Raw genomic sequence first — 23,744 nt, 5'->3', positions numbered from 1 at the left:
AATTTTATATTGGCTAGAATAATAAGTGCTCTCAGGAATTTAGAGAACTGGCTGTGGAACTCTAAACAAAGTTTCAGAGAATCATAGAAAATAAGGATGGAAAATACCTTCAAGATCAACTAAACTGTTTTTGTGCCAGGACAAAAATGTGCATTTTTAATATCTTTTCCAAGTGTTTTGGTGCATCAAATAAATGGAATTCTATTGAGAATGACACTTGTGGAAGTTTTGTGAAGTTTGGTGTTGTCCTAGTTTTATTAAAAAGCTTAACCAAAAAAAAGATACTGATGCTAATTACATCTGCAGATGGTATAGAGCAGGGAAGTTTGGGGTTTTTCTTTTTTGGTTTTCCAACATCTTAAAGAAAAATGTCTGTGGCCTTTGCAGTCACAGTGGTGTAATCAATATGCTTCTAGCTGCCATAGTTACAAATAGCCTTGTATGTGATTCATGTGTACAGCCAGCTGTGTTATTCACCGATTACCAGCTTTGGTTTAAAAAAAAAAATGTGGACATCAGTCATCTCCATTTCTCTTTAGGTAGTACTTTCACATTAACTTTCAAGGTTTCATCTGGAAAATTTAAAGCTCCTTTGCCTTTAGGTGACAAATATGTAAGCCTTGGTATGTGTGAGAGCCGCCTAACACCAGAAGATAGTTGTTGCTCTCTGGGGACATCAGGAAGACCTATGAGCAGCATTAGTAGACCACACATTAGATATGAGCTTTTGGGGGCACTATAGTGTGAAAAATAATGCTGGCTTTCATAATACCTATCAGGTGTGTGAGATGGCAAAATATATCACTTTACAGTCTGTCACAATCTATCATTCTTGGTTCAAAATCTTCCCTTGAAACAAAAAGAACATCAACAAAACGAGAACCCAATCTGTTTGCTGAATTGCACTGCTGCTTCTCATTACATTAATAGCTAAGATTGCAGGGTGCAGGGAACACAATAATATTTGCTGCAAGTAGCTGTGTACTTTAAAATTAGTAAGACAGTGCCTCTCTGTGCTCAGAGGTCCACATCCTCATGTAGCAATGTGACAGTAGAGATAACAGGAAGCTGCTATAATGTGATGATAAGCAATATTTACATCTATCACTTGTGACAGGCCTGTGCTGCCAAGAGTATGTTGGGTTTCATCCTGATAGGGAACATCACTTAGTTCTCAGATGTTTCTTTTTAAAACATCATTATCTTTTAATCTGAAAATGTATGATTCTGAAGGTGTTAAATCTGTGAGTCTATATATAAGAATGATGTACTTGGAAACCATGGTATTGAAAAACAAAATACGTGCTCTTTGTAAGAAGTCATAGTTTTTTGCTTTGTTATTACTGTGTCTCCGTGTAAAGGCAGATGAAGTCCCGGTGCAGAGAATATTGCCTCTGTGCAGTTCTCTCCAGATTCTCCAGAGTCAAATTCAGTAACATTAAGTGGAAAAACCAAACAGTTCAAGACAGTTGGCATACAAAATACTCAAGCATTTTAAGATAAAATTATAAAAGGTAGGCCTTTTTTGACAGGACCTCAAGCAAAAATGTTTTCCACAATGTAAGTATTTTATAGTTGTACAACCTTAAATTGCCATTTTAAGTTCTATTTGTAAGAATCAATGTAGACAGTAACATAAAATCAATAGTTTTCTGAAGCCGTTTTATGTGTATTAAGTACCACTGGTTGTTACTGGATTAAAAGCAAAGAAACAATGTGTGATAGAGATGCCCTTTTAAAAGCATAATAAAAGGATGCTACTTAAAAATAGAATCGAGCTTCATGGAACAGATTACATCATCGTAGGATGTACTGCCTGTAGATTATACTTGCTTCCAGAGATTGTTGCTTGCCCTTGAGAGGTTCCTCATCATCTGTTCAATTCTTTTTAAGGTAGAAGACTCTGAAATGATATCCAGAAAAAGATGGCTGTAAAATAGAATAAAACTAAGTGCTAGGCTACAGATACATTATAGTTTTGAATGACCTTCTTTCTCATAACCTAGCTGGGAGAAAGCAAAAAAAAAAAAAAGGACTAGGTTGAATTGTTTTGTAATTTCAGACCTAGGTTTATCTCAAGAAGAGGCAAATACATAATTAATAGGACTTTTCCTGTTTCAGCAGGATACAGCACACAATCTAAAAGTACGTAAGAAATTGAATAGTAGTGCTGATAATTATTGCATCAGATTTGGACTTGATAGCCCTAGTATTAAAAAGACTCTCTCATATATTTTGCGACAGACTTTAGGTTCCAGCAATTTTTGAGGTCTAGTTAGAGAAACCATTAAATGTAATCTTTCCATTTAAAAATGATTCAGCTAAACATTGTTTTCCCTTGATTATTCTGTTGTATTCAGATCTTAAAATCAGAAAGAAACGATGATTGCCTGATCAGTCTCCAGTGCTCACATGGAGACTCGGGTTCTGCAAACAGGTCTGTGAGGGCAAGGCCGCTAGCCCACGTGTATCGTTTTGTCAATTCGGAGCCTAAATGAAGTGTAAAAACGTAAACATAATAAGTTACAAAAGGACAGATGAGATTTGGAAAATTTTCTCAGCCTTAACAATCTGTAAAGGCTAGGAGGATAGCTAAAGAAATATTCTTAAAAAATAAATGAAATACAGATGTGACCAAACCAAGAGAATTCTGCAGGAGAGAAGAATAAACAGGAAGGGGAATACAGCTGTTGGGGAAAACATTGTTTACACAAGAGAACCAAATTTTTCTATGGTCGCCACTGCCCGGGAATTCTTTCTTAGGCTTTCCTAAAATGCCTGGGCACAGTCATAATGCAGTCCATCTGCTTTTGCTTCACAAGGCCTTTGCTGTTCAGTTGTATGCTATACAGGATTGGAATAATTATGAGGGTTCTATATTTGTTGTTTCTCTTTCACCTAGTAAAATCAAATTAAATATACATTAAAAAAGTACCATTCCGACAAGAAAAAATATGTGAGGTAACATGCCCTTTCATCTCTGTTTTAGGGATATTTTGTCAGAACCCTGTTCAGATTTCAAATGTCTTCTTGTTATTTATTCTATGATAGCACAATGTGAAGTCTGAAGAATGCTACAGAAAGATTTTTTTTTGTTTATGTAATATGTAAATATTACATATGTATCTTCCTCACTTTTTTCTAGAAAAAATATATATATAAATTATTTTGAGGGAAATAGTAAAGATTGGTGTTCTGGTGTGTGGCACCTTTCTCTACATGGTCCCTGTGTTGTGCTGTGAGGGCTTTACTGCCTAACTGCTTTCTCCTTGCCAGCAATCCCCTCATGTGCCCACCACGCAAATTGTCTGCTCTCAAATTGTCTGACATGATTAACACACTAAAAAACTCTGATAAACTCAGAGCAATTCTCAGCTAGCTCACTTAACATTACGTACAGTCTAGAGCCCCAGAAAATCACCCATACCGGAAAGCTTATTTCTTTGCTTTTCCATCTATTTTGGTTGTCCTTGCTTAAATTTTGGTACATACATGAACATTTGCAGCTGTTTTTGGCATCTCCTAGACTTCATCCTATTAATAAAATGTGGCTCTTGATTTCAGACAGTATCGAATTATGAGCATCTGTGAAAATAATTGTTGGATTTTATCAACTTGCTTATAGGCATTTGAGGTGATGTTCTGAGTTATCAGTTATCTTACCTAAGAGTATATATGTTCATGTACAATAATGAGCCCCTGTTTGCAGTTTAGAAGGGTAAGGGTCAAAGCAAGCTGTCGTGGTAATCGCTCCCAAAAGCAGTGGGGCAAACGTGTGCTCACCATTAGAGCCTCATTCAGGGCTCTTAATAAAAATCTGTCCCCAAACTTTGAAACAATATTATATATGAATGTTGTCTTACTATTTGCAATTTAGCAGTCTCCTCCTGGACAAAAGGACAGAAGAATCATCAGTTCTTTTGTTTGGATGCCATTGCTTCAAGGTTTGTCTTAGTGTCAATTTTTTTCTTTCTAATTAGTACAGCTCATATCCTGAATTGGAGTAAACCTTTTGCAAACAGAAATTTGAGACATATATCAAGGCTTCATAAGGCAGAAAGAGCTGAGCTTCTGTTAACAGAGTTTGAAGCTATCTAAATGTTGCCTTCCCTTTGTTTAAATTTTTGTTTCATGATTGTTCTCTTTTAAAAATTATTTGCATATTGATCAGAGCTGTAAAAATAAATACATTCACTGTGAGAAACCTTTCCTTGTATTTGGTTGAGGAAGTTATGTTCTGTATTGGAAATTATGTTCTGTATTAGCTGATGATCAAAGACTATTCAGAAGATAAAAGCTTTGAGGGGTAAAGCTGATTTTATATACAGTCCATTCCTGTAATGACTTGTCTTCCTCTGGAAATTATTCCTGTCACAGGTTTGATGGGGACTTGGCCTGGTAAAGTGAGACAGTTGAGTGAGGTCACTTTTGCCAAATGAATTAAAACCCAAGTCCATCTTCCCTATGCAGCAAACAAAAGACTTGACGGAAGGACGTGGGTGTACAAAATTGTAGAGCAGGCCAAGAATTACAATAATGCAAAAGCTAAAGGCCCTCTACCAGTCATGTCAAAATGGGAATGTTCTGCCCAGTTTAGGCTTGCAAGTAGGTTTGGCTGCCTTGTGTAGTTACCCTGGATGTCTGCCTCTCTCTTAGCCTATGCACAGTGCTGCTTTTCTGTTTTCTTTTCTGTTCTGAAGCCTTTTTGTGCCACAAATACCAGATCGCCAGGGCGAGTTGCGTTCACCCGCTGTGAAGGAGCTTCGGGGAGACCCTGCTCGTGTTCTAGCTCTCCGCTTCGGCCTGTGTGACTTTTGATCCAGTTCAAAGCCAGGAGAAACTGTAACCCATTTCCCTGGAGTCACATATGTCTGTGTGGATATGTTACTCTTCTGAAAGGTGGGGCCTATAGATAGTTTAATTGGTGCGAAGTTCTCTGTTAACATTTGCCATGCTTTGCAAATAGCATGTATGGGTTGAGCTTAAAAATGTATTTTTCCCAGCTTAAATTCAAGTAAACAACTCTTAATTTGAAATAAATCATGTGTAAACAAGCTTAGCATCTGTTTAGCTCACAATCATTTTTGGAACAGTTTAGTTGAGCTGTAGAAAGCTAACATACCTCCTCCTTTCCCATAACAGAGGCCTGAAGGCTTTTGAATCTTTTAAGGTGGGGTGACTCAGTAACCTTTATTATTTTGCCTGGTTTCTAGTGTGTGACTATGCTATGATCTTATTTTTAATGAGTATGCTATGATTTTAATTTCAATAATGACCTGCAGCTTCTCATTAACAAACTGAAGAATGATACTGTTGTTCCTTCCAGCTTCTTAAAGACAACAAAATGTCCCTTATTTTATAGTAAAAAGAGATTAGAGCTATAGAAGGGAGCAACATCTCAGAATTGAGTTTTGTTTGCATCCTGTATTTGATGTAATTCCATTTTTTCCTTTTAAGAAAAAAATGTTCTCTGTGCAAAAATATTCTGTGCATTTTCCTGTTCATGTTTCATTACAGCTAGCTTGTCTGCAAATAGAGCAATAGAATTCATTTTTCAGAATTGCACTATGCTGCTCTGTTTGTGAAAGCTGTTGTGAGGCTTAAGGCTCGCAGATTTTGTCTGTTCTTTGGCTGGTTGAACTTGCTGGATTGTGCTCAGAAACGTAACTTTGATTGGGGCTGCATCCAGCTGCTGCATAAATGGAAAGGATTCTGCAGAGTCTGCGCTCTCACCAAAAGACGTGCTGTGTCTGCCTGCGCTGGGCCACGCTGGAGGGGAGAAGGAATGTGTCCTCTTAATTCCCCAAAATTCCTTAAATCCAAAGAATTTGAGACCTTTTCATCTTTTTATTTCTTCCTGTGAAGGAATTAGATTATTTTTTAATAATGGAGGAGAAAGTATACTCATATTGCTGCAGAGCAATTGTTCAGAAAGCTGGAAGTTAGCACAGGGACAGACAGATTAAATGTCTCCGAGAAATTTGGTTTGGCTAGAACAAAATTTTGCTGCTGTGTCATTTTCACAATACACTTGAATCCAGATCTCAGTACTACTGCAGTGGTAGGGAGGAAAAGCTGTCAAATTCAAGTTGAGGTATTAAATGGCAAAGAGACAGAGATGCTTTCAGCTAGAAGGCCATGTTGACTGAATAGCAGGAAGACTTTTGCCATCTGAATTATTGTAGAGTACCTGTATTTGATGGACATGGTAATCCATAGCCCCATAGCAGAGCTATTCTAGCAATATTTATTTTTAGCAGACTACTATTTCCACCCCTCTTCTTTATTTAGCTGTAATTTAGTTGTGTGCGTTTTTCCCAGAGGATTCATGTAGACAATAACATGGTTCAGTGTACCACTCCCCTCTTAAATACCACAAGTAGAAATTTCCCTCAGCAGATAACCCTCGAGGACTTGAAGAGGATGTGAGGAGAGCTGCCTGCATGCTTGGGCAGTGCATGCTGGAAGCTAAACTAGGCTTGTTCAGGTAAATTCAGTAGATCTGGCAATTGATTTTCAAACTTCAAACCACAATCTTAGTACATAAATAGGCCTGTGAGGGTTCAGGATGTTGTGAAATACCAAGGTGTGGGATTCTGTGCACTACAGTTACAGTTTGTAGGAGTGTTGTAGCATCTGAAAATTGTACATACACGCCTTCCTATGAACAAATTGTGTGAATGCAAAACTTGCATGCTCTCATACTGTTAAGGTATATGGAGGCATTTCTACAGGCCTTCTATTATTTAGGCATGTTTGGACATAGGCAGTGCTTGAATACATCCTGATAATTGAAAATAAATCCTCTTAAAAGTTCTAAAATTCTATAATTCAACTTGGATTTTTTTTTTAATTTTGATAATGGAAAGTCTGCTATTACACAAATAGTATAGCAGTAAAAGAGAATGTGTTAGCTTTTTGAAAAAGCTTATTTATTGAGTCTGTGCTGCCTTACATCACAGAACAGCTTTCAGCTGCACCATGAGAAGACACAGAGCCAGCCTGTGTCCAGCACTGCACCTTGCGCCCAAAACCTCCTGCACCTGTGAACGTACCATAGGGTTACCCTATCCTTAACAGTGAATATGGTAGGTCAAATAAAAGTCTGTCAAATAAAGTCCACCTCTCCTTGCTGGTGACGAGTGGTAGATAGCCAGGGAGTTGCATGGGGCAAATACAGGGTGAGATTTTCTTGCAATATTCTGAGCAGTGGAGGCATCGTAACCCGTGGGGTATTTTTCTTTTCCATAAAATTGTCCAGTTGTTTCTTGAACCAGTGTAAATTCTGGCCCTTACAACAGATCACTGTGTGATCAGAGAGCATCCCTGCTAACACAGGTGTTCTGTGAGGATCCACTGTCTTATTACATTGAGTTCAAACTCTTAGGGCTGTATGATGCCCTTTAGTTCTTGTTTTGGATGAGATCTGGTCCTTTCCTACTTTGGAAATGCTGTGATCTGATAGACTTCTATTGTGCTCCTCAGTCTTTCTTTCTACTTTCTTTCTACTCTGAGCAATCCTATCCCATTCTTTTTATAAAAGCTATTTTACATCTGTTATCATATAATTTGTGCTCTCCTGCCTATTTTTTTTCTTCCAGAGTAATACAGCTTTTCCCCCCCGGTGCTAAGCCTGAGCTGATAGGCTCTTGAAATCCAAGCTGGCTATGGCTAGAGGAAACATACATACATATGTGTGTATATATATATATATAAAATCTTCAAGCCGCTGTATAGTATTCATGGCATCGCCAGGCATGCGAGGAGGTTGTAGTTTTTCCCTCGTCTCAAAGCAGACACAAGAGAGTTGGAATAGGGTACAGAGTGAAACAGCAGGAGTCAACACAGGGCCAGGAAGGAAGTTAGGAGGTGGAAAAAGGAACAGAGAAACACAAGCAGGATAGATGGGTATGTGCTTGCAGAATGGAGGGAGGGAGAGCTACTTGGCCGGATTCTGTTTCTGTGATAGCCATCATTGATGGTATCAAGAACATGGTACAAGCTCCTTTGCTTTTGAAGAAAAGGAAGAATATTTAAACCAGCCATAATCTCACATCCTCACAGAGGTCAGAAAATTGCTCATGTCTGCTGACTGTCAGTGGTTATGAAGTAAGCAGTAATGACCATGGCTTAGTCATTACTGCCAGGCCGAAGTTACATGGCGTGTGAGCCAACAGACTCAAGGCAATAAAAATTTTACAAGCTGAATACTGAAAAACTTAAGAGGGAAGTTTGACACAAATGTAACACAAAGAGCAAATTTCGTATCCCACTGAATAAAATCTACAAAGAAGGGATGGCACATAACTATCTGAGAATGTACTTAGTAATATCTTCTGTTATCTTGAACTTTTATGTTACTGTTTGAGGAAAAATATAATAAAGCAATCCTCACTGAGCATTTTGTTTTTTAATATAACTTTGTTTTTGCTCCGGGTGGCCTACCACAAAAGAAAATAGTGACAGCTGACCAGGTGGCATGGATTTAAAAATAGGAAGGAAAAGGGTTGTATCTGACCAAGAATACTGACTGGTTAAGGACGGGGATATCAACTGGGACAAAGTTATATAGGCAGGAAAAAAGAAAAGTTCTTCAGTTCAAAAAATGGAACAGAGAATGGAAGCAATCTGAGGTATGTTTGTATCCCCATCACAAGGGCATTATGTGCAGTGATCTTAATCACGACATCATGCTGGAGTTTTGCATTTGGGAGAAATTCCTCTCTCCTATGTATTCAGTTCTCTTTTCCTCTCAGTTGGCAAATTGCTAATTGCAGCTCTGCTCTGCTGCTCTACATGCAAGATTTTTTGCAATAGTTTTTGTCAGGGCTTTCTGCAAAGAGGTATCTTCACTGTCAGTTTGCTGTCACTTCTCCAGGAAATTGATACAGGCTGCCTATCAGTATAGATAGCGATCCGCATCTCCGGTTTGAAAACTGGGGAGTGTAGAGGAGGACAAGAAGTAATTTGAGGGCAATGAGAAATTACATGAGCTGTTTCTAGGCTGATCTACCTTATTTATCAAAGAGAAGATGGAGAGTTGACTTGACCACAGTATGTGAGTTGCTGCAGAGAGAGAAAACGCCAGATACTGAAAGGTGCTGTGGCCTAGTCATAAGAAGTTCATGAAGTTGTTGCTCGGAAGCTCTTTTTAGATGAATTCAAATGAAAAAAAAAGTGCATATTTCTATAGTTGAGGTTATTTTTAGCAATGAATAAAGTTGGTTGTTTTATGGACATCACACTGCTCAGGATTCATCACACCTAACTTCAGGCATCAGTGGTTGTAGATGCCTGCACTGAATCTCATCAGCAAAGGTTCTCTATATAGTCAGCAGAGAGAAACAGGCAGTTTTATGGTGAGATGAATCAAACTATAAAGTTGATTGTTTATGTTTGTCAGTTCTGTATCAATTAAAAGTGATCTCGGGGTAAGAATGTAGATGTCAACATCCGAGCTAGGCAGATGGATCCTACCTGTGAGGTCTTTCTGGAAGTCATTATGGGAGTCATATTTTACGATGCAAATTCAGTGATCCGTTCTGAACTTAAACTGTCTGTCCAAGTACATGGCCTCTACCTAGGAAGACTTTTCTAGAAAACCTACAGAGGTCTCCAAAGCTGGATCATGTATGAATGACCAAAGGGATAGGAATTCTGTAGTGTATAAGGAAAACATTCTGACAAAAATTGAGCCAAAATAGAGACTGCAATTTTAAAGGCAACTTTGAGCCCTGCAATTTAGCAGGACTTCTTACGAAAATCTCAGAATCACAGAAAATAATTGCTCTTTTTTGGTGGTTGCTGGATTTTTAGAGTTTATTACCCATAAATATCTGTATGCTTTAAATGAAGTGCTTTTAACATACCAAAAAAAAGATAAATGAAGTATAAATATGTTTTGCTTGAAATAGTATCATAAAATTGCAATATTCCTTAAAAGTATTGAGTTTAGAAGTAATGTCAAATCTAATGTATATCAAAAGTGTGAAAACTTATTCCAACACAAATATGTTAAGCTTTTCTTATTATATCATTACTTTGTTTTCCAGATGTAGAGGTTATTTAAAGTTGTGATTACTAATGGATTTATCATCAACCTTAAGAGCTGTTCAGGTTGTTCTTTTCCATTCTGGGAGATGACACACTAATGAAAAAAAAAATAAACACTGTTTTTGTATAGTTTAGGTTCTGAGTGATGTAATTTTGCAAAGAGAAGTTCCTTATATATAGCTTCCCCAAAAGCTCCTGAAAATTATTTTCAAATTAAAATTTACTCAATGCCACAAGGCTGTGTGGTATGTTACAAGGAGAGGTGAGAGCTACCACAACATGATCAGTTCCTTGATTAAAATAATAATAATAATTTAAAAACAGTTATTCTATAACATAGTGTGAGCTGTGGAGACACAGAGGGACCAGAACACAAAAAGGCTTTTATTTCTATTCATTTCATGGACCTTACAAACTCTATTGCAATATTAGCTGCATGCTGCATGCTATTTCAGAGCTATTTGTTGCATCAAGACTATCATGCGTCGGTATAAAATGTCCATATGAAACTTAGTTCTGTCATATAATCCTTGCATGGTACACAAATATTCTTATGTTTATAGCATCTTTATTATTGCTTGCTGAGAAGGACAAGAGGATGGAGGAGGGAGTTTGAAGTTTCATGGCCTTGCCCATTAGCCCTGATGTACAGTGTGCAAGAGCACCCTCAAAATGTGGAATTTAAGTAGAAGAATTCAGTCTTCACACCAGCCTGTACACTAGGTGTGTTTATATTTTTATCATAAATTAACATAACCAGAAAAATGAAACCTTCAAACTTCTCACATCCTAATGTTCCTATTAGGAGCCCCATTGTAGACTGAAGCTCACGTGACCACGCTGCATCGACACCGAGTGGCAACTCTGGTTCTGGAAAAGTTTGCAGCAGACTTGGTGCGCGCTGCCCTTGTGTGCAGCGCGCGGGGGCTCTCGGAACAATGCTCTGCAAGTCGGGCACAGCGGTGCTGGACCCGAGCTCACATGGGTGCCACCCACCCTTGTGCTTGAGGAAAAAACGCCAAGGTCTCCACTTTACATATTCCGTAACTACAGGACGTGTCGGTGATTTATTTGGTGCTTTTGACTGCCTAGTAGAATGGGACCCAGTATCACTGAAGCCTTGGGTAACTGCCTCAATGCAAATGTTAAATAGTAATAATGAGCAGTACCATTGAAATCAATGGGGATATTCACGTATTCAGATGAAAATATGAATTATCATCAGAGGCTATTGTTCACATTATGCAGGAATTAAAATTATTACAGCTGTTATGTTTCACATTTTGATGAGTGGTGGGTAAAAATCCTGGTTTTGAATAAATAATCTCATTTTGTGAGAAGGAGGACCAAGTGTAAGAACCTTCTATCTCATATGGTTGAAATACGGTATTTGGGGGAGTAGCATTGCAGTTACAGTGTGATGTTTCACCAATTTGTTTATCTGTAGCCAGTTTTGTCATAGTATGAGCATAGTAAAACACATGTTAAAATCATGAGGAAATCACTGTTCCAATTAGAAAAAAATATTATGAACTAAAGGAAAGCTAACACTTTTACCAGCGTATAATGAAGACTTTGTGCTCATTTGTAGAAAGTTAATGTTTAAGATATAGTAATATATATATATATATATAGTATAGTTTGCCATAGAAACATGATTTTTCCAATGTCTAATCTGACCCAGCAAATACGGTGAAATTCTGCTACTGTTACACTAATCTTTATTAAGCTGCATTTTTCATGATATTATAGAATGTCAAAGTGCAGCTTTTTTTCTTTTTCTTTTTTTTTTCCACCCTGCCGTAGTGACTGGGATTTTCATTCGCGGGTAACAATCCCACAAGTTCTGCGTAGGAATAGGAGGAAGGCGGCTGTCCATACAGCAAACATATCTGGAGCTTTTCTTCTTCAAACAGCAAAACATTGATTTCAGATTTGTCGTCTCTGATGCCTTTGTGTCAAAAAGACAGAACTTACTTTTGTTGCTTTCAAGAGTAAGAAAGGCAGACATGAAATGTTAATTAAGTCTTTAGCATGAATTGCAGCACGAGTGCAAATTTGCCTAATCAATTTTGATAGGATAAGGTGCAAGGGGATGCATGCGCAAGCACAGACGGTCTTAATGGTGACTTGAGAAAATGTATCATTGGCCCTTGCTAAGCACTCCCTTCTGGGTCATTTAAATTCATGTTGTCCCATTCAAGAATAGAGTTTCATTTCTTGAACAAATCTGATCTTCTATTTTGAAGCTGCCGATGTTTGAAGCTGAACTGAGAAATTTTATTTGGAAATATTGTACTATTCAAATAGCTTTCCTTTTTATCTAGATGTTTCTCACATTATAAATTTTTCCTCCTAAAATGAGTTTTTATCAATATTTCTTAACAGATCATAGTAAAATATTTTAATAACAAGGCCTAATGTATGCAAACAAAAGTGTCTGACCTCTTCCTTAATCATTGTTCTTATATATTATTCCTACAGCTTCGTGGAGCAGAGCTTCATAGATAAAATAAATCCTATTTCAAGTGAAGGGAACGGTTGAGTTGAAGTGTAGCTGGCAAAATGCAGAATATACCAAACCGTGCAGGAATCAAGATTAGTAGTGTGCAGGACTCTGGGAGACCTTACATTGCACAGGGAACAATTTAATTTCAGGCATTGTTTTGTATAAAACCCACTGCCTTTTCTGTTCTTAGATTAGCAGGCTTCGATCTCAAATTTAAAAAAAAGGAAACAGTGTATGAATAGTTGTGTATGTCAGTGTAAAAGTGTAGTGGGTGCTCCTTGTTATAACTCCGTAGGCTAAACACTTGGTCCTTCAAGTTCAAACTATTCAGTAGGCATCTAAGTTTCATGTGGTCTTTCCAGTGATCTTCCTGGCCAGCAGAGTACTATATTTATTTAATGCAGAGATTTGCGCTGTTTTCTTCTGCTGGTAGAGTTTACCCAGAGCCCCCACGAGGAAGGTTTGCTATATTCCAGGCATTTTTCCCCTCATGATTTACTTACCCGCCTCTGCACACACTGTGCATGCTTTTGGGATCGAGTAAGTGAGAAGCTGGGTGACAGTCTAAAGGGGAAGCATCTGTTTCTGCTTCTGGGTTGGAAATGCTGAGACAGAGATGTACTGTCTGTAAAATGAGTTGGTGCCATTGATCCCGTCTAAGTTCATTTTGGAGGTGATGCTTCGCTAGCTGAATCGTCCCTGGAGTTGAGCTACTACTGAAAATATGCATTTTATTTTACTGCTAAAAAGCAGTAATAACACAGAAATATTAGGACATAAAAGTTCCTTGAAAATACATAATGCATCTGTATTTTAGTTTACTAAGATTTAGTTGCTAAATGCACTGAACAGCTTTTTTAATGGAATCTGGACTCCACTTTTTTGATGCTAGCACCCTTGAAGAATGGGACTTTGCTATTTGCATGTGGTTTGAGGAATCTGTGTTTGCAAATACTGGCCTTTTCAATCAAGCATACCAGAGTTTGTCTTTCAAGCCCACAAGACTTAGGATATTTGCATTATTTTTTCTCTTTTAAAGCAATTTCAGTTTTATCTGGGCTTTGTCCATTTTTTCGAGCTATTGGTTTGATAAGATAATGCTTTCCAAATTTCTTTTTTTACCCTGGGCTCTGTTTAAAGAGTTCTGTCCCTTAAATATAGTATTTTGATATTTGCATTTGAGGAATTAAAAGTAGATTCTCCAGGTAGCCCTAGGAGAAAGGAAAGGACTGAGAGCAGTAGCCTCGTGGTTGAGTTTTTTTTTTTTTTTTTTTTTTTGGTCAGCGGTACCATAATGAAATTTTCTTGTCAGCATAGAATTCAAAGCTGTGGAGCACAACAAGCAACGGCGTTGCCCAGATGTTTAGGAGCTGCTGCTTTCACTGTCAAATGCTCGCGTCACGTTTGGGTTGGGGCAGTTCCCTAACAGCCCATTAGAAATCTCAGTGCTCTTTTCAGAGCAGGACTTTGATCAAGTGTTGTGTTTTCAGCTTTAATGAAGTTAAATATATGCATAAGAATTTGCAGGACTGAAGCCACAATGAGGTCCTTTTGTCTGTGATGTCCTAAAAAGCAATGGCAGAGAAAATAAAAGATTAGTATGTATTGCATCAGCTTTCCCTTGAGGAGAAAACCAAAGGTTCAGCCTGATAACTTGTGTGTTATTAAGTAGATTATGATTTGTAAGCATAACGGGTTTTGACTTAATTCCTGAAGCTACAAGTAATCTTAAAAAGAGGTTTAATAATAATTTGGATTGAAAATGCATTTATACGCCCACGTAAACGGCAAGAGATCATGCTGATGTATTGCAGTGTTCTTTCTTGGCTGTCCTGCCCTGCTGCTGTGAGATAGCACATGTTCAGTATAGCAAAATGTGGAATAGCATCATTAATTTAATAGTTCTCATACTATTGCTTCTTCCACAGTTGGTGAGAAAACTGTGAAGCATTTAGTAACACAGCACTGCATTAAGTATTTTAATCATGTGTACTGATGTATCAGACATAAGCTTGTATTCCGCATTGGGTCGAGTGGATCACTCTGTTTCTCTTCATAAATGTTCTAATTTTTAAAAGACACTACTTTGCTAAGATAAATGATATATTGTTTTTTCATGCTCAATCTGCCTAAAGGCTGTTGTGTTAAATCTTTCTTTAGCAGTTTAAAGTTACTGCAGTTACTGCAAACAGGAGCTGCTGATCAATAACGTAGGTTATCAGTGTTATTTCTTTCTTACTATAGGTGCATGCAGATGTCTCCGTGTGCATGTATATTATGTAGTAAGCACATAGTTCCAAATTTGTTGATCAGGCTTTAAATTGATATTTCCATAAAAAGACACCAGGATTGTCTAATTATTATCTTCTCAGTATATATTTAATACTTTCTCCATCTTACATATGGGGATAGAAAACAAGCTCATTCACTGAATATATTATAATAGTTATGTAGAATGTAGACAATATGAAGAATTAGTATATTCTAGCCTGCCACTTCTTGAGGTGGATACTCAGTACTCAGTAAGTAATAAACTTTTGTATAATTTTAAAGTGAGTCCGTTCAGTTCCTAATTTTCTCAAAAGTTGCATTAGTTTTCCTTTTTGATTAAGTTGTGATAAAAAAAATGAAAAAAAGTCTTACTACATGAACAATTGTCCCTTTGTTTGAAGGTTCAAGCTCAAGTGCGACATGCAAAACTCAACTTTGACAAGCTGAAGACTGATGTCTGCCAAAAAGTGGATCTTTTGGGAGCAAGCAGATGCAACCTCCTTTCTCATGTGTTAACAACATATCAGGTATCCAAAGAAAATACTGACCTTCAAAACAAAGATTTCCTGTTAATATACATTCTCAGAAGACGTTACTATGACAGTATGCAGATATGGCACAACTATTAATATAACTATTAATGAAGGAGTGGCACAAAGTTTGCAAAAGCAGGTTGGTATTTAAGCTAATATTGTATTGAAATTTTACCTTCCATTACAGACAACACTTCTTCATTTTTGGGAAAAAACATCACACACCATGGCAGCTATCCACGAAAGTTTTAAAGGTTATCAGCCATATGAATTCACCATGTTAAAGGTAAGGAATATTTAGTTATGTTTATTTCTTCGGTGATAAAAATAAGCGACCATACAACTAACTGTGTAGAAAGTAAACATTCATATTTTGCATGCTTGTCCAACAGTTGCTATTTTATCTCTGTTGTTTTTTTTTTTGCCTTGAAAAGAAAAGATTGATAGGTTGTCTGTCAAATGCACTTTCATCCTTTGGGATTAAAGGGTGCATGTAGAGTGCAATGATTAAGGGCCTATTTCAGAAGAAATCATTATTCCTTTAAGTATATGTTTTCAGTGCTCACTAGAATTTTGCTTGATTTGTCCTAAAGAATTGTAAAATCCAGCAGAATTTGGGATGTCTATTGCCCTCCAAGACCCCACAAACAAACTCATAATATTTTGATTTTGCATCTCTTTCTAAAATCTGCCACTCTTTAAGAAGACTTTATCAGATTGAATACGGATAAATAAATGCTCAGAGGTACCACAGTTGTACTCAGTACTTTTTACCCCTTAACTGCTCTAGAAAACATTGTTTTGCTTGACTAGTAATATTTGGTGAATCTTTTATAAACTTTGAATATGGAATAATGCAATATCTGACGGCAATCTATGAATTCAGAGCTTAGCCAAGTATCTGAAAATACGTACTCAGCACTGTGCCTGCATAAGAATTTCCTTTCTACTTGGAGATTCATTAAAGAAATGGGAAAACAGTGGAAAAGTTCATTAACTTTCTAGTTACTTCTTGTTGTATTTGTCCTGTAGTGATTCTGATTCTATTTATTTGCATGGAAGGAAAATAGCATCTGGAGAAGGTCTTAGGGCAGGATTACCACCAGAAGAGAAGTGAGGAATGAACAGCTTGCAGCAAAGTGCAGCTTGCTCTGAGAGAGACAATCCAGTTTTAAAATAATTATAAGTCATGGCCTCAGTCCGTGAGAGGTTTGCGTGTATTATATGCAGAAGTTGGGTTGCTCTGTGTTGTGTAGCCTGTGGCTGTGCCTTAGCTCCTGGAAAATAAGCACCTGAAGATATAGAATTAAATTCGCTCCAGACTACCAGACCTGTCTGAACATGACTATGCTATATTTAAAGTTGTTTTCTAGAGTGTGGATGGAAAGGGAGCGGTTGCTGAGCTTTGTAGTGCACAAAAGCTTGCAGGGACTGTTATTCCTGCAGCTTGAAGCATCAAAACAAAAAAACAAAGAAATGTCAAGCTTCAATCTCTCCTGACCAGAGGAAAAAATAGCAGCTCGGCTCTGGGCAGCATTAAAGCCTCATGAACTCTCCCAGCTTAACCCTGAAGAGTTTTGTCTTGCTGAAAAAGTCCTCATTAGGGTGAAGTTAATGTAGTCCTTCCCTTCTAGTCCATATCACAGACAGGGGTCCAGGGGTACTCTGGAGAGTGTAGCTCCAGATTTCTGCAGCATTCGAGTTTGGGCATATTCCATTATCCTGATGTCACCAGTAGTTGCTTACAGACTCCCCAGTTAATCTCCAAACCAGAAAGGCAAGTTTATTTCTCCACCATCACCTCCCATCACAACCATGTTTAGGTCATGGTCCATGTTTAGAATAGCCAGAGTTCTCTCCAGGAGGATGGCACCACACAACTCGCTGTTCTGCTCAGAACTTCTTAATGTGTCACATCTCAAAGTCCTTTTTCTCTGTGCTTTGAGAGAACCAATTTCAGTCTAATTTGTGAGGACATATTTTTTGCTGGCTATATATTCTTCAATTTCTTGTATACCCAACAGGTTATTTATTTGCGTAAGACAAATGATCTTTCAAAATGTATTGCAAGATTTAGACTCTTGGAGGAAAAAATCTGAGGCAAATGCATCCGTTCTGGAGCATAAAGCACCCAATTTTACCCCCAAAAGATGAGATATCTGCTGGTCATTTTATATATTAAGAATGTGCAATCAGAATATAAAATTGCTTAAAACATGCATGAAATCCTTCAATGTGCCTATTTCTACCTGTTTAATCATGTGTCATCTATTCTAAAATTTCCCTTGCTTTATATCTTAAAAGGGATCTTTTCTAAAAGAAAAGAGGCACAGGTAATTTTCTGTAGCTTTGACTGTGGTGCCTGCTAATCATCCTTGTCTTTGTTACGATTCCAGCTGTGATATTAAGGCTTACCTTCACTCACACAAATGATCCTTCCAACTTAAACTGTGTAACATCAGACTTCTTTAAAACAAGAATTTAAGGGAACAGTGTTAATATTTCACTTAGATGTTGATTGTCATACTGGAAAATTAGAAGGTGTTATGCACTGGAAAATTACTGTTTGTGTTTTGAAGCTAGAATGTGTTCATGTTTACCTCAGAAAAGAGACTCTGAAATGCCTCTCATGATTGCTTCTGAAGAGAAAACATTGTCTTTGGAGATGTTTGCCTAGCTCCCTTAATGAAAAGCAGCCCTTTTTTTTTTTTTTTTTTGCTTCAGGGTATATGCTGAAAGTAGTGTAATTGTGCTATTGCAGCTGTATTTCCTAACTGCTAGTTTTATGCTTGATGAAAGATGGTTATTAATGAGCTAACAACTCCATGTATTGTGATGCAGAAGTGTCCTTTGCTATAATATTAAAGATGATGGGTTACTGTTCTGGTAAAACTCATAAGGTTTAATTTTCTTGAAATTGTGGTATACTGAATGTATTCAAATTTATTTCAAGAGCTACTTTCCAAGAATGATGCCTCTTTCTAATTTCTGTAACTATTTATTTGCCATTGTTACTTAATAATTTTTTAGTTACATTTTCTGTACATTCTCTATTTCATTACTGTAATACCAGACTTACTGAATAGTTCATATGGGCTTAGAAACAACAATAGTTCTGGGTTAGGAAGTCAGGAGGCTGCACAGGATCTCTGTGCATCCACGGATCTGCCTGCAAAATGGGACACTGTTGCTTAAACAGTTCTGAGAACCGTGTTTGAATAGGTCCCACAATATTAGTGTGTTCTGCTGACCTGGTACCCGTTCTCACTCCTGACTTTATTGACTTTATTCACCATGCAAGATTGCATAGAATTTTGTATCTCTGGGTTCCCTTCTTCTCCATAAATCTCCATGATGAAATTCCAAGGCTACCTGCTTTTCCTCTTCTCTTTCAGACTCCCCTATACCCCAAACTAAAGTGTTCTTGCTTGTGTCAGAATTCAGTCTATGTGTTTATAGCATTTTTTAAAAAAAATTATTTACATTCTCTAGATAATGAGAGCTCTTCCCTTCTTCTGGGATATAGCTGGAAACGATTGCAGCGTGTCAGTGGGTTGAATTTTTATGCAGATTGTCAATAGTGATCACGTTGCTATGTGTTCATGTTGAGAAAAAGAGTTGGTGGTTATTTCCTAACATTCAGTTTTATTTCATACCATTCTTTAGCCTTCGTATCTTTTAAAAATGACCTATCAGTTTGTAGTGCACGTGGGGATGTGGGAGGGAGGAAGGGAGAGGGGCAGGAGTTAGGAAAATGATTTCATTATTTGCTAGCTGAATTTGAGGGTACAAATGTCAAAATAATTAAACAATTATTGCATTAAAATATGACTCCAATTTTTAACCATTTTCATCATAATCTGTGCCTCTCTCTGCTATCTTTTAGGTGTGTATTTATTTTTCTATTACAGGAAATACTGACTCCTATTATTATCATGCTGTTTCCTTCCAGAAAACACTTGTGAACTCCATTTCTGTATGCTGTTTCCATGATTTGATCCAAGTCCTTTAAAAGTGTATTTCCTGAAATACTCTGAACAATAAAGGAAGCATCATAATATAGGAGGAGGTTGATTTCTTTTTTTCTTTTTTTTTTTTTTTGCTTGTGAAGATGCTGGAGATTTTTGCTTTTGATTATTTTCTTATGCTTTTATAATGAGGCAGGTGGTTAAAGTAGCTCTGTTCTGTTTTGTAGTTCTGTTATTCAGAACCATTATAAGCATTTTCTTGGAGTGGGCTCTGGGACCATGAATTATCCATTTCCACAATTCAAGAAGTTCACTAAAAGCAGTTCTGCTCGTGCTGGGACAGTGTTTTGTTTTGTTTTGTTTTGAGAAAGAAATGCCAATGACACAGTAAGAAAATTTTCCTTGAGGCCTCGGTTTATTTTTGCTGCTTAAGCCACGCTGCATCCGTTGAGGCTTGGTGTCTGCAATGCTTCAGGTGCTTGTGACAAATTAATTTGTGGAATAGAACAAAGAAATAACTTACTGAGAGGGAAAAATCCATCTCTAGCACATGAGAAATCCGTTGCCTTGATTTCTAATATATTGACGTTTACATTCGCTCATAGAGACAAATACTAGCTTGAGCAGAAATTGGAATGTCCCTTCCTGTGCTGATGTCCTGCTCAAAGTGCAAATTTGCACTGCTAGATGAGTGGGAATATTTTTGCCATAACAGATGGTTGGAGGGCTCTAACCTTTATTCAACAGATTAGACAGACATAGTGGTGATTTTTTTTTATTGTTGTTTTGCTATTCTGATGGCAGATACTGGCATTTCATTAAAACTCCAGGCACATTTTTTTTCAATTCTATGTGTTTTGCATAGAAGATGGTTTATATCATCCGTAACTACTTCTTTTTTGGGGAGGGAGAAATGAGACCGTAAGACTTATAAGTCATAAATAAAAGTGATTACAACTGCTTGGGACTACTCAAATGGAACATGTTTCATTTTTCAGAAAGCTGAATCAGACCTTGAAAAGGGGAAAAAAAATTATCTGTGTAGAAAAACCCTTGGATAGACCCAAATGTTCATACGTAATTAATTTCTGCAATTATTTAATTCTAGCTTCTAACTAAATAAAAGTTATTTAGCTTTTCATGTAGAAATGCTAATTAATGCATAGAGACATAACGCAGGGACAACCAGTGGTGCATTTATCTGTTATGTATTCCCAAAGAGTCAACATGTAATAAGCGTGCCTTATGGCACACTTGCTAGGGTGTCAAATGCAGGATATGGGTAGCAAAATCCCATCACGCTTCAAGCTACCAGTTTGGTAAGTAGTGTCAGAAAAAAATAAAGATGCGGAGTAAGAAAAGTATAGATTTTAAAAACAACTCTTTCTCATCTTAAGGAGAAGCCCCAAAAGTGGCAAAGTGCCTGTGTTGCACATGGTTTAGATGTTTTTTCTTAAAAACATGGGGAACAGAGCGTGTGTTTAGATTAGCGAAGATTGGTGTTCTTATATAAAGCCTGTGAGCTTTGTGACTCAGCTGGAATGAGTGTCTTCTCGTGTCTCCTCACATTTCTTGTTATTTTGTTTGTTTGATACACACGTGGCTTTGACACGGCTCAGAAACATATTCTTGCTTTATTTACATAGGCTCTGTAGAGTTTCACCTTATATGACCCAATTCTGCTTCCCTGATTGTGTTGGCTTGTTTTCTTGTTTTTGTATTGACTGTGATCTAGAGCTTACAAGATCCTGTGAATAAACTAACAGCAAGAGCGGAAAAGGAGGACCTGCAGATTGCAAGCACTAAATCAGTACAAGATCAGCAGAGCCAGTAAGTCACATGTCCTGCGTCTCCAAATATATGTGTATTTTCATCTGCAGTCTGCCTTCTGGTAGCTAGGATTATTGAGCATTTGTGACCAGAAATATAGGCCCAGCAGGTCTGAGCTCCGTAGCAAATAGTAAGATTATATGAAAATTCCTAAAAATGCTGTAATGTGTATGCGAGAACTACCAACCTTTTTGGTGAAATTGAGTTTGAAACGGTGCCATTAAACCCTCATTTTAACTCTTTTCATCTTTCCTAGCCTTCTCTTTATTTTGAAGCTTTTTTTTTTTTTTTTTTTTTGCGTTAGTAAAAGAAGTGGTGAACAGCTTCACAAGGGAGCAGATATGGGAGCATTGTATTTCTCCCTTCTGCAGCGTCCCCTTACACCTGGGAATCGGATATGGATTCCTGATTGCTTTGGGCAGCGATTAGTTTTTGTAATGTATACAGCCTTGGTTGGTAACCCAATGAAGCGGCCGCTACTTAGGAAAAAGCACATCTGAGCGCGCTGATGCTATCGAGGGTTGAGTTACCTGCAGCTCCGAGGTGAGGGACTCTCATGAATGGGCTGCTGGAGGGAGAGGCGAAGCGGAGCCCGAGATGTGATCCTTCCCCTTCGGGAGCGCCGGGATTCGGTTGCGAGGAGATGCGACGTGGATATAATCCTGCTGCCACCTGTTGTTTTGACTGTCCGTGGTTAAGTGCAGCACCCAGCTAAGGATCGGTTGTCTAAAAGCAGGGAAGAGCGAACAGCTTGGCTGATAATTAGTGAATTTTGCTTGGCTATTATTTATAATAGTGTTTTTAGGAGTGCTGTTTGCAGTTCTTCTCTTTCTTTTTAGGTGCACATCCACTGACCAAAAACAGGTTATAAACTGGGCATGTTTTGGTGCTAAGCAGATTAGAAAAGTACTCAGCCAAGTACCATTTGGCAGGTGGTTGCCTTCACAGCAGCTGCGTGAATCTGCTGCTCCTCATGTGATGATAATAGAGAATTTCATGAATAATTTTTTTTTCTCCAGCGTTGAAAAATAAAATTCTAGAATAGGTGCATGATTTGTGCAATATGTGTGTGCTGGCAACTACCAACAAATTCTGGGGTCACTATGACAGAATTGTGCTTGTTTTTTTTTTTTTTTTTTAACAGATTAACGTTTTCTTTTTTTTGTGTGTGTGACATTTCCTTATCCTATTTCTTCCTAAAACAAGCTAAATTTAAAATTCCAGAAGAATTACAGAAAGTAAAATAAAGCTTTTAAAGCCTTCATGTATTTTGCAGCAGCTCTAGACATTGCACTAGAACGTGGCCTCAGTCTAATGATGTGGGACAAAATTCACCTAGCTGATTTTCAGTTACTTGCTATTACTGAGGTAAAAAAAAATGAGTAGAACCTTTTCTTGTCTTTAACAGTTATTTATACTGTTCATGATATTTATACAAAGAAAATCTAGAAAAATCTGCACTTTTTATTACAGATATTTAGTCAGATTAAAAAATGGGAGGTTGGTAGATTTTGACAGTTGGTCTTCAATCTAAATCATCTTTAACAGATTTTGCCAATGAAAGAATAAACATTATCAAGTAACCAGCATATGTGACAAGGTCATAAATCCGTATGAATTACTGTTTGTTTGTTATTCATACATTTTTCTATGATGTGATTTAGCAAAAAATATATATTATACCATAGCATTAAATTGCATTCTCTCTTTTTTTTCCTCACGCTATCAAATTAAGATTGATTTCCTTAGATGAGGAGAGCCATGCCAAGGAGTCGAACTATTCAGGTATTAGTTTATGTTATCATAACTTCATAAATCTTATCATATCTGTTTTTTCAATTTTTGATTATTTAATGTATGTTTGGTTTCTACAAACAAAGCCCAAATAAATGTGTAAAACCTAAGGGCAGAAAAGTCATCATCCACTCTGATCTCTTATATGTTATATCTCACATTTCATCCAGTTACCCTCAGGTGAATCACATGTCTTGTCTGTCCAAGGTGTAATTCTTAAGTTGAGCACATCTTCAAGAAAGGTCTTGTGATTATAGGTAGCAGGACATGGAAAGTTTGCAGCTGAGCTTGCTAGTTTATTCCAGTGATTAAACCTGTATTCTGGTAAAGCCTGACGGATTCAGTGAAAGTTCTGACTAAAAGCTAGGCAAGTTCATATTCAGCTGCCTTCAACTGCCTCAACGGGTAGTTATGACACAGTGACAGAGACAGGCTCTACTTGCAGGTAAAAGAAAAGGAGCAATGGATACAAGTTGCAGGAAGGGAAGTTCTGCTGAGATATTGGGGAAAAAAGAATGCTCATGGTGAAGGTGAGAAAGCAGTGGAACAAGTGCTCCAAAAGTCTGTGGAATCTCCTTTCCTAAAGATTTTGAAGAGCCTCTGGTGCCATGGCCAGGCATGTCCCTGAGCAGCCTGACCTGCTTTCATAGCTGGCTCTACTTTGAGAAGGGGCTCGGGCCACATGACCTGCAGAGGTCCTTCCAACCTAAACCGTGACGTGCTTCTGTAGGGTGTATTTCTGTACCAAGTAAATGGAGAATACATTTATCCCCCATGGAAGTACTT

At 37.5% G+C, this 23,744-nt stretch overlaps 1 protein-coding gene across 2 annotated transcripts in view; it reads left to right on the top strand.

Annotated features, from left to right (window-relative positions):
* ICA1 (islet cell autoantigen 1) overlaps positions 1 to 23,744 on the top strand; it is a 63,455-nt gene that overhangs the window by 25,626 nt on the left and 14,085 nt on the right. For both annotated transcript variants that reach the window (XM_088533480.1, XM_088533479.1), the window contains exons 7-10: positions 15,235 to 15,360; positions 15,554 to 15,652; positions 21,070 to 21,164; positions 22,900 to 22,949. In XM_088533480.1, coding sequence (XP_088389606.1) covers positions 15,235 to 15,360; positions 15,554 to 15,652; positions 21,070 to 21,164; positions 22,900 to 22,949 — 370 coding nt within the window. The remainder of the gene's footprint in view (positions 1 to 15,234; positions 15,361 to 15,553; positions 15,653 to 21,069; positions 21,165 to 22,899; positions 22,950 to 23,744) is intronic.

Source organism: Tinamus guttatus, unplaced genomic scaffold, assembly GCF_059628265.1.
Source record: "Tinamus guttatus ecotype Peru unplaced genomic scaffold, ASM5962826v1 Tinamus_guttatus_pri_ptg000503l, whole genome shotgun sequence".
Lineage (NCBI taxonomy): Eukaryota > Metazoa > Chordata > Aves > Tinamiformes > Tinamidae > Tinamus > Tinamus guttatus.
This window is presented reverse-complemented; position numbering and strand designations above follow the sequence as displayed.